A 10589-nucleotide genomic window follows, 5' to 3' on the forward strand; every position below is an offset into this window, starting at 1 on the left:
TGAGAAGCTGCTGCTGCTGCTCGTGAGAAGCTGCTGCTCGTGAGAAGCTGCTGCCTGCTGCTGCTCGTGCACTAAAATGAAAAGAAAACCATGTAGAGAAATATTTGGGTTCAAAACTGCAAGTTGTTTCAGTCAAACTTGTTGCGCTAAAGTCCAGAGAAAGAATGAAGGACTCGGATCAGTCCAAACCACTTTAATCAGAGATCAGAACCTGCAGCTGCCCCATCGAACCAGAATCAGAGTCCCGAGACATCTCTCTCTGAACTCTGATCAGGTCTCCCGCTGCGCGCGCTCAGATCGTCTTTTTACTTTTTTATGTCACTAGATAAGGTGATAAAGCAGTCCAGGTCCAGCAGGTCCAGCAGGCCCCAGGACGGGCCAATGCTCTCCAACATGCTCCGTGTGTAAAAGCTGCGTGTAAAGACTGGAGGTGGAGCCTGAACTGTTGATCCGATATTTCTTCTTCTTCCAACAGCGATGATGACAGGGTGACAAACAAAAGAGACACTATTATAAGCTTTACTATTGATAAACAGAGAAATATCTAAATCTACACCACTCTGTGAACAAAGAACACCTTATTCATGACTGCACTTTGTTACATATATATTTATATTTACATTTTCTAAAGAATGACTTTTGTTGCAAACTTTTCCAAATCTGTTGACTGTGAATGTACCCACTTACATTACTGTGTGGCAAAATTGAACATGTGCGCCGGACATTCAAGGTGTGTATGAATAGAGTGTGCAAGGTGACGAAAGACCCCCAAGGCCCCCCACCTCAAAAATGAATCCGGCGCCGCTGTTCCTAGCCAGACGCTCTTGGGAGTACTGTGTCTGTCCTGCGTTTTCAACAGCTACCTGATCCATTTTATGACCAGGTGGTAATCAGTTAACAGTTGACAGCTCAGCTCCTCTCTGCACATGAGTCTTCAAGACATATGGCTTCAGATCTGATGACATGAAACTGTAAATTACCCAGTGGTACCAGGACTTGGTGTCCTGATTCTGTGTGGACCTCTGAACAACCTCAGGCTCAAACAAGGTGTTTGTTATGGACTAACCACAGCTAGCACAGAGGTCCAACAACAAAACACCTCTCTGGTTCAGATCAAGCAGGCCATTCCTCCCAATCACACTCTTCAGGTTGTACTGTCATCTCGTACACAGGTGTTGACATCCCCCTGAGGGACAATGGAGCCTCCACACAGAGCATCTTTAGAACAAAGGCTGGGGATTATAAGACGTCCAGTATACTCACACGTACGTACGTATGTCCACGTGGAGGTACGTGCGTACTGTTCGCAGAGGGTTGAGACTTCATACTCGAGCATCCACCCTAAGCGGCTGCAGAGCAGCTCTACAGACAAGGGGTGTTTACCTTCAGGACAAATTGAGGTCGCCGATTGGTCATTTGCTGACACGCCTACTGGATTGATTGACAGATTGGAAAAAAAAAAAAAAACAAGAGCTGGCAGCTCCAGCCGCAGCGGTGTTCTGTGTTTATATGTTTAATAAAAAGATCTAAAAAAATTTTTTTTAATGGGGAGCGCTGGCCCTGCAGCCCACACATCAGACCAGCCCATCAGGAAATCTCCAGACCCTCCCGCAGCCATGCTGGACCTGATTTTAATTCGCTCATGACAAATTCCTTCATTTCTCACCATTTCAGTCATGGCATCAACGGAGGAGGAAGAGATCACTGCCTCTTGGCAAAAAAAACAAAAGAAAAGGCCAGATTAGAGATGAAGAAGGGGAATTTAATACATTGGTGTCACATACAAAACAGTCCGTCGCCGAGCAGTTTATTGTGCGACACCGATTACGCGTATGCGGTTGTAAAAATTGAGCTTTGCGTGGACATACCCTGCGTAGGTACGTACCTCCGCACCTCCACATACGGACATATGCGAGAGCATACTGGGGGCTTAAGCTGCTGCTAGACGCATAGGTGCAAACAAAAGTCCAAACCCTTTCCCCAACCCAAAGGAACAGGGAAGCCACTGTTTTGTTCACTAGTGAACAACAATTGGTCTGCAAAGTGGAGTTGGCTCAGGGATGCACAAGCTCCTGCTTGCCTACTCTCATTTTTCTGCAACCTGGACCTAAAAAGTTGATTGCAAGTGATCAAACCACATATGTGATTACCCATTTTTGTCATAACCACCACTGAATTAAGTCACAGATGCATTATTTTTCAAAGGGCAAGATTTAACTACCACTAGTACATTTATACAGGACATGTTTTTTTTAGAATTGAAAGAAAAATATTGCTTAAATGACATGCATTTTCAGTGAACTTGTGTTTTATGTTTTTATAGAACACCCTTGTGTCCATGGACTCAGTAAGTCGAGGAGAAAATGTAGCCCAAGAAAGTCAACCAGGCACAGGTACCAATCGTTTTTTTCACATTCAAGTAATAACTGTTGTCACAAAAGGTTTGTAAAGATGTAGGACCAAAAGACAGATCAAGTCTCAAGAAACAGACATCCATGTAGACAAAAGGAAAATAGTTCCTTTGCTTTTAACCAAGAAACTGAACAGATCCAAGAACATGAGTGATGCAACAAAAAGTCGAGTGATGAAGAGATGAAAGAAAAGAAACCCTCAAATTAAATATACTGAGGTTAATAATCTAAAGAAAAAGTTGCAGGTGGGATGTTTGGAAACATAAACACAGTGGGAATATGAGACAGAAAGTCACTTTAACCAAAAGCCCAAGATACATTTAAACAAAATAATACAGGGAGAAATAAATAGAGATCAAGAAAACAAAATGTATACAGATAAGATTGCAATAACAAAACCAAGCATATTTATATATCCGTTATTTGTGATATCAGTGAAATGTGTTTATGACATTTTACTTGACAGAGAATCACAAATTGCCCTCTTTCCCTAACGTGGACTAAATTTAGACTAGAGCTTTTACCAAAATAATAAAAATCTCTTGAAGTTCTGATCCATGATCTGAAGTTCATTCACCACCACTGATTTCAGTGTTAGACTATCTCCCAAACAGTTTTGTTTCTTTCAATAGTTATGGCTACCAAAGGGTCTCGTTTGTCTCTGTGTGTCCCTGTGATGGACTTGTGACCTGTCCAGGGTAAACCCCACCCCTCACACAGTGACTGCTGGACATGGGCACCATTGACCCCAGTGACCCAAAATGGAAGAAGCGGGTAAAAGATAATGGATAGATGGATGGATGGATGGCTACCAAAGGCCCCACCACCACCACTACCACGGTCATTTTACAAATTCAAGTTCAATCCTTAAAGATGTCTATAAGGTTTGATGTTTCTTTAATACATTAAATGAAATTAAACATTTTTTGTCTCAATAGCCAGTAAACTAAAAATGTCTAAATATATCCATCCATCCATCATCTTTACCTACTTCTTCCTTTTTGGGTCACGAGGGTCACTGGTGCCCATATCCAGCAGTCACTGCACAAGAGGTGGGGGACACTCTGGACAGGTCTCCAGTCCATCATAGAGACAAACAACCATTCATTCTCTAACTCACACCTAGGGACAATTTAGAGTTACCAGTCAGCCTAACATTTTTGGTCTGTGGTCGGAAACCGGAGTACCGTGGGAGAAAACCAATTCAAATTAGAATCAGAATCAGACATGAGGGCTCTCCAGGACCCTGTCGTTTTGTTGAAAAGATTTTGTTGATTGTGTTGAACGTCCATCTCACCAGATCCATAATATTTTTCGTTCGGAAGATGTGTAACAGGAGCTCCGAGATACAGACAGAGCAAAAATGCAGGAGGAAGCGGAGAACAGGGGAGGGAGAGGAAAATGCGTCCGCCTTGAGCGAGAGCGAGTAGGGAAAAAAAATCAGAATGAATTACTGGTACATGCATTTTTTATTTAAACTAAATAGGATATTTTGTTTTTTGATCATTTATGTTATCACTGCAATATCACTGAGTGAGAATTTGATTATTTAAAAAAATTCTAGACTTTTGTAGACTTTCAAACGGTGTTGCGATGTTGTCCCAGTTGATGCTCTGTGATTGTTTTTTTTTAAACGACCGTCAGACTTTGCTTTTCTGTCTTGTGTATTTTTTGTTTTCATTGTAAATAAATTAAATTAGAAGAGCTAAACTACTGGGGCTAAATGGTGTCTAAATTATCCAGAAATATTCAGAGGTACAACTCCCCCGTGTCAGAATGCATAAATATAGCTGAAGCTCGCCAACTCTGATTTTTATAGTTGCAGCTGCAATGTTGTCGGTGGTGATTGTGTTACTTTTACTGCAGGTGTTAATGAGACCCACTTTGGAGCGCTGAATGAAAGCCCATTTTTCCTGTTGGGGAGGGTGGTCATGCAGCAGAGTTACGTCTGCGCTCTCATAGCCATGATGGTAATCATCATTTTTCTACTAAAAAATAGTTTGGTACGCTGAATCGATGCAGTATTTATTATTTTGTGACCGTTGAAGTGAATATTTAACGTTTCACCTCACAGATCGGCTGTTCTTGTTCATCTCCAATCTGTTGATGTTTTTAGGTTTGGAGCATCACATATCACAGCTGGCTGACTTTTGTTCTGCTGCTGTGGGCTTGTCTCATCTGGATGTTGCGTTCCAGGTACTGTTAAAACATGTAACTTCAGCGGATCAATAGTGTGATTTTAAAAAGCTTTTCTTTTTTTTTTCCTCTGAAAGAGTTGAACATAAATTCAAAACACCTCTCCACATAAAAATTGTGGGTTTTTGGAGGATGTTCTATGTACTTATTGATATGTGCTTAGAACTTAAATGGATATTGAAACCATTTTAAAGTGTTTTTTTTATTTATTTTTTATTCAAAGAATTAACATCTTACCTTTTGTAGAAAGCTTTTAAAACAACTTAAGTTTAGAGAAATACAGTTTATGGTAATTCTGACAGGACTGATGAGCTGGAAGCTAATCTGAACACCGCTAAGACCAAAGTGGATTGCTGCCGTTTTAAAACAATTCCAGTTCCCCACATTTTATAACGGCTTATGCAAAAGAATTTGCCTATACACCTGTGTCAGTTTCAAATTAGTTTGCTATATGTAGATTTCAGTGGGTATTTGCAAAGACTACAGCAACAGCCAGTAGTGGCAATTTTAGTGCAGCCTGGTGCACTTCCTGCAAAAATATTATATTTCTGACAGAAATATGGCTGTGCTGTTCATCAGTCCTGTTGAATTTATTTCACCAAACTCTTGTTAATTAACCATCTAAAACAGGTTAAACATTAGTTTCCCATGTGTTTCTCCACAAAACCCCACTTTAAAGTAGCTGGAATATCTGTTTAGCACTAGAAATCTGTCATGTTTGTGGTGAAAGTGAACATCTCCCTCATGTGTTAATCTTCAGTGAGTTAAAGATGTACTGATAAAGTGTGGAAAGCATTTAAGTGTGTTTTGCTGAGGAAAAACAGTCCACAGGGACTGAACCTACATATATTTGTTTCAAACCATGAACCTGAATTGTGTAAAATTCTTTTTTTGTCAGGCGGCACGCAGCCACATTGTGTTCTCCATTCATCCTGCTGTATGGCCTGGCTCTGTGCTGTCTTCAGTACGTCTGGGCCATGGACCTAGAACCTGAGCTGCCCACCACTGTAGGAACCATGAGTCTTAGACAACTGGGACTGGACAAAGCCCAGTACCCCTGCCTGAGACTTGGGGCTATGGTAAGATTTAAACCGTTCTTCCAAGAACTGGTCAGTAACTCTGTTATGATGGTGTATGCTTGTTCAGAGAAAACCTTTTCAGAGATACTTTTTGATGTAAAGAGAAATTATTCAACTTCACAATTCAAGGTTCAAGGTTCTTTACTGTGATTCACATCATGTGGTGGGATGAAATTGTGTACTTAAGGTCCCAGTTACCCCCAAAAAAAAAAAAAAAAAAAAAGTATAAAAAGAAAAAGTATATAAGGCTCTAAGATATATGCTAAACGAACACTAAACAATATGCTAAAAGATCTAAAATATATTCTAAAACACTAATAATGTAAAAATATAACGGTATATTAAATATTCAAATAGTATAATATTTTATATAATATATATATACATATACACATATATATATATATATATATATATATATACACATATATATGTATATGTATATATGTATATATGTATATGTATATATGTATATATGTATATGTATACATATATATGTATATGTATATATGTATATATGTATATGTATATGTATGTATATGTATATATATATGTATATATATGTATATGTAGTGAGTCACGTGGGTACGTGTCACTTGTTGTAGTATGACAATATATCCCCGTTTATATGCATACTATATTCACGAGTTCCTCATCTTTCTGACTGTAATGTCGTGTATTGAATTCAACAGAAATGCGAACGAGAGACGTTATTATCTTTGACCCATCAAATGAATGGAGTCATTTATTTTCAGAATCAAAGTTTAACATCAAACATTTACATTAATTTGGCAAAATATGAAAATAATAACAGACAAGTTTCACAAATATTGAACTTCAAATCACTCGGCGGTGATTTGAGGACTTTGCTTCAGATATTTCTAAAAATATCTGTACTGATTTATGAGAGAGAGGTGAGTTTAAGAGGAAATTGAGATTTATCTTACAGAGGAATATGTGAGGGAATTTAATCTGTTTGACCAGAAATTGCACGCTCCCATCAGGTATCTCAGCTTATCCCAGGTACACTTTAGTCGAAGAAGAAACCGTTACCTTGTTGACGATAGATCACCTCAGTAAGAACCCTTCAGACTGATATCAGCGTCTCCGTTGAGAACAGCTAAAATCCTTGGAGAGTCGTGCGTGGTTAGTTCAAAACAGAATTATAATCCCAAAACGTCTCTGGATTCTCGGCAACTCTGACTCTTCATTGTCAGCAGCTCTCAGACTCTTTCAGATCTTCTCAGACTCCAACTCCAAAACTCTCCATAACTGAATTCTCTTCTGAACTCCTTGAGAACTAACTGCACTCTCGAATTCCCCATGAATTCTCTTCTGAACTCCTTGAGAACTAACTGCACTCCCCTAGAACCGGGAAGTTGTCACATTTTAAATGAGTTTACTTCCGAGTTTACTTCAGAGCTTTCTGATTCGTGGATGGACCAGAAAGAGGAGTGGTTTTGACGTAAGGTGTTTATCAAAAGTCGAGGTCAGAGAATGAAATTTGTTTAACAACTGACAGAGAGATTATTGCAGAAAAGCAGACTTTTTGGAGCCTCTATTCTGATTATCTTCTCGAATAGTTAAACATGACATTTCTTCTTCAGTAAACATTTAGTTGACCGAAGCTTCAACTTTCACATACTCACGACTTGGCTCATTTCAGACAGAAAATCAAGAAATGCATATTCAGGTGATTTCTTCTTTGAATGAGGAATAAAAATCATTACTTACTGTTTATGTAAAATAAAAATGAGTAGTTCTTTTCAACCTGTAAGCATTGAGTGAAACTAACACAATTTGATTATCAAAACATTTGTAAGACAGTAATGATTATAGAGGATTGTCTTTTCTGCTTGATTAATTCAAGAAAGAAAGTCATCAGATGGCTCAGACTTATTCAGATCAATGAAAATAACAGTCTCTGTCCATCTGGTAGATTTGAGGTCATCAGGGTCAGATAAGGGTCAGATCATCAGGTCATCAGGTTCACTACAGTCCCCCCTTTGGAAATCATCACCTGTCCATGGAGATGAATTCCAACCGTGAACTTAGACCTTCAAATGTCCTTGAGCTTGATGTAATCCAGCAAGGAAGACCAAAGTCAGAAGTAATCCAGCAAGGAAGACCAAAGTCAGAAGTAATCCAGCAAGGAAACAAAGTCAAGGTAATTCCACAATGTTCTTGGTATTCCATTGTGTTGATTATAATCCCATATCGTCTCGATAATTCCATTGTAGCAATGCTTTAACCCCTTGGAAACAGAGTCTGTAATCCATTGGAAAAAGTCATATAATCCACAACGGTAAATCCACAGCGATTGGAAGTGTTGATTAATCAGCATACAGAGGGGTACCCTTGGGTTGAACTGAAGAAGCGGCCACTGGATGAAGAGTTGAGACCAACGCCAGGATTGCAGGTCGCCTCCAGCGAAGGTTGTCTCCAGCGACGTCCAGCCTGTGCCGTTCTGGTTCAATGTGTCATGCAATTATGTGGTTTAAGGTGGGCTTATGAAGGGGATTTTACATAAGGCCTTAAACTATATGCATCTGGTGTGTAAGCTATTATGGTTGGGAACAGCTACAACTACCAGTTAAGGGGTGGAGAATGCTGAAAAAGGGGTAACTACAGGGGTTTATGCCTATAGAAGAGTGTTCCAAACTATTTTTCCATTTCTAACTTGGTTTAAGTTAGCTTTACATGGTAAAATATAGTTTGGTGTAATTGTCTGTTGTCTTTTTAGACGAACGACTTGAGATTGGGTGTTTGGTTTTCCCATAAATGTTTTGGAAGTCTATGGCGAGACTTATCAAAAAGAATTAGCTATCCCCCCGAATAGAATTGTTCGAGTAGGTTCGGCTTAAGCGTTGTGAGATCAATGTAGATTATGGTACTCAAGGTAGCAATAATATACATTGACTCCGCAAAGATTGCAATTTAGTGAATGAACTGCATGTTGGCATGGTCAAAGGCTTCTTAGTCTCTAACTTACTACACAACAAAATTCATTCTTACCTCAGAAACAATACCAAAATCAACTAAACAACGTTCCAACATCGACAAGAGTAGTGACTAAGCATCTAGAAACATCGTTTCACTGCTTCTCCTCACCCTGGTTGCCAGATTTCAGTCACGCTGTCCCGTTTTATCAAGGGTAGGTCCTGTGAGTTTAAACTATGGTTAAGTTTATTATCCATTAGTTATCTTCTGCTTGGATGACCCTTGTTCCCACGAGGTCAGATTTTGTGAGATCTTTGTCTCCTAAGGAGTTATTGCACGCCTTGTGTTGTTTAATCTGGTTACGATGTACCCATTTAACAGTTGGCTCTTTTTGGCCTTTACTGATTTTTATCTGGTAGATAATTGGAGACACTTTGTCGGTTATCAGATGGGGTCCAGTCCATCTGGGCATCAGCTTACGGGCGAGAGTTCCGGTCCCGGACTCTACTCTCCCAGTTTTGGGTGCAAACGTGTAGTACCAGACCCTGTCTCCCACTTGGAGTTCCTCGTGAGAGGCCTTTTGGTCGTAGTACGCTTTGCGTCCTTCAGCTGATTTTTCCAGGTTTTTCTGTGCGAAAGCAAAAGTGTTCTTAAGGTGTCTTTCCAAGTCTTTCATGTATTGTTGTGTGGTGTAGGCTGTTGCCATGGCAGCATCGCCTGGTTGGTACAACAGGTGCAGAGGGAGAGTCATTTGTCGACCCGTCATCATCTCGAAAGGAGCGATGCCAGTCGACGTGTGTGGAGTGGCCCTTATGGCCATGAGGACCAGAGGGAGTTTCACGTCCCAGTCCTTGTGGTTTGCGGCTACGTATTTTTTCAAAATACTCACCACAGTCCTGTTTGCTCTCTCAACCTGGCCTGAAGCCTGTGGGTGGTAGCCAATATGGAAGTTGGCTTTGACGCCTAGCGTCTTCCACAGTTCCTTCATTACTTCACCTGTGAAGTGTGTACCTTGGTCTGAGTTCACCCTAAGGGGAAGTCCAAACCTTGAAAATACATGATTCATTAATAACATAGCAGTGGTTTGTGCTGTGTCATTAGGGGCTGGTAGACATTCTACCCATTTGGTAAACGCGCAGGTTACCGTGAGAAAATATTTATTTCCTCTAGAGGTCTTAGTGAGTGGTCCGACCCAGTCAATCTGGAGGTCCGACCATGGAAATGCAATGCCTCTACTATGCAGTGGTGCTCTGTGAAGTGGTCTGGATGGTTGAAACTGGCCACAGATCAGGCACCCTTTTATGTAGTCCTTGACATCCTTTTTCATTCCAGGCCAATAAGCAATTTGTTTTAATGCTTTCAGCGTGGCATTGTCACCCTTATGTCCTGCGGACGGAAGGTCATGTGCATGGACTAACATCACCCCCCTGTGGTCATGGGGGACCACGAACACAGGTGAGGACGTCCGTCCATGAGCAAAAGTTAGGATGCCTTTAAGTAGTTTTAGCTGTTTGCGCAGCTGAAAGAGGACTTTAAGGTCTGGATTGGAATCCAGCTCGTCTTTCGATGGAGTGTATTTGTCTGGGTCAGTCAGATACAGCATCATCGAGTTAATTGCAGGATCCAACTTCTGAAGTTGGATGATGTCTGGGTCAGTCAGCATCGGGCGCACAGAAACTGTGTTATCAGCAGGTTTAGCTGCAGCTTGTGCGCGTGTGACTGCCATTACCTCAGTTGTAGCTTGTGACGACTGAGTGTTGAGTAGCCAGGAGGGGTCAAAGGACCACGTGGGTCCGTCAACGGCTCCTTCTTTGGCTAGGGAGTCTGCAAGGTCATTGTAGTGCTTGTCATCGCCTGGGACTCTAGAGTGTCCTGGAACTTTCTTCCAGAATATCTGTAGATCATGTGATGTCACTAAGTGATCACATGTCATGAAAAGCTCTTTGTGTTTTACCACCTTTTT

General features: G+C 40.7%; 1 protein-coding gene across 1 annotated transcript in view; it reads left to right on the top strand.

Moving 5' to 3' along the window:
- The first annotated feature begins 2338 nt into the window (after positions 1-2338).
- The window catches only part of LOC119407668 (piezo-type mechanosensitive ion channel component 1-like), a 44668-nt gene continuing 36417 nt past the window's right edge, over positions 2339-10589 (top strand). The window contains exons 1-4 of the mRNA XM_037674490.1: positions 2339-2393; positions 4278-4381; positions 4528-4607; positions 5506-5686. Of these exons, the coding sequence (XP_037530418.1) occupies positions 2339-2393; positions 4278-4381; positions 4528-4607; positions 5506-5686 (420 nt within the window). The remainder of the gene's footprint in view (positions 2394-4277; positions 4382-4527; positions 4608-5505; positions 5687-10589) is intronic.

The sequence above is a fragment of the Nematolebias whitei genome, chromosome 1, assembly GCF_014905685.2.
Source record: "Nematolebias whitei isolate Nwh7 chromosome 1, NemWhi1, whole genome shotgun sequence".
In the NCBI taxonomy this organism is placed as follows: domain Eukaryota; kingdom Metazoa; phylum Chordata; class Actinopteri; order Cyprinodontiformes; family Rivulidae; genus Nematolebias; species Nematolebias whitei.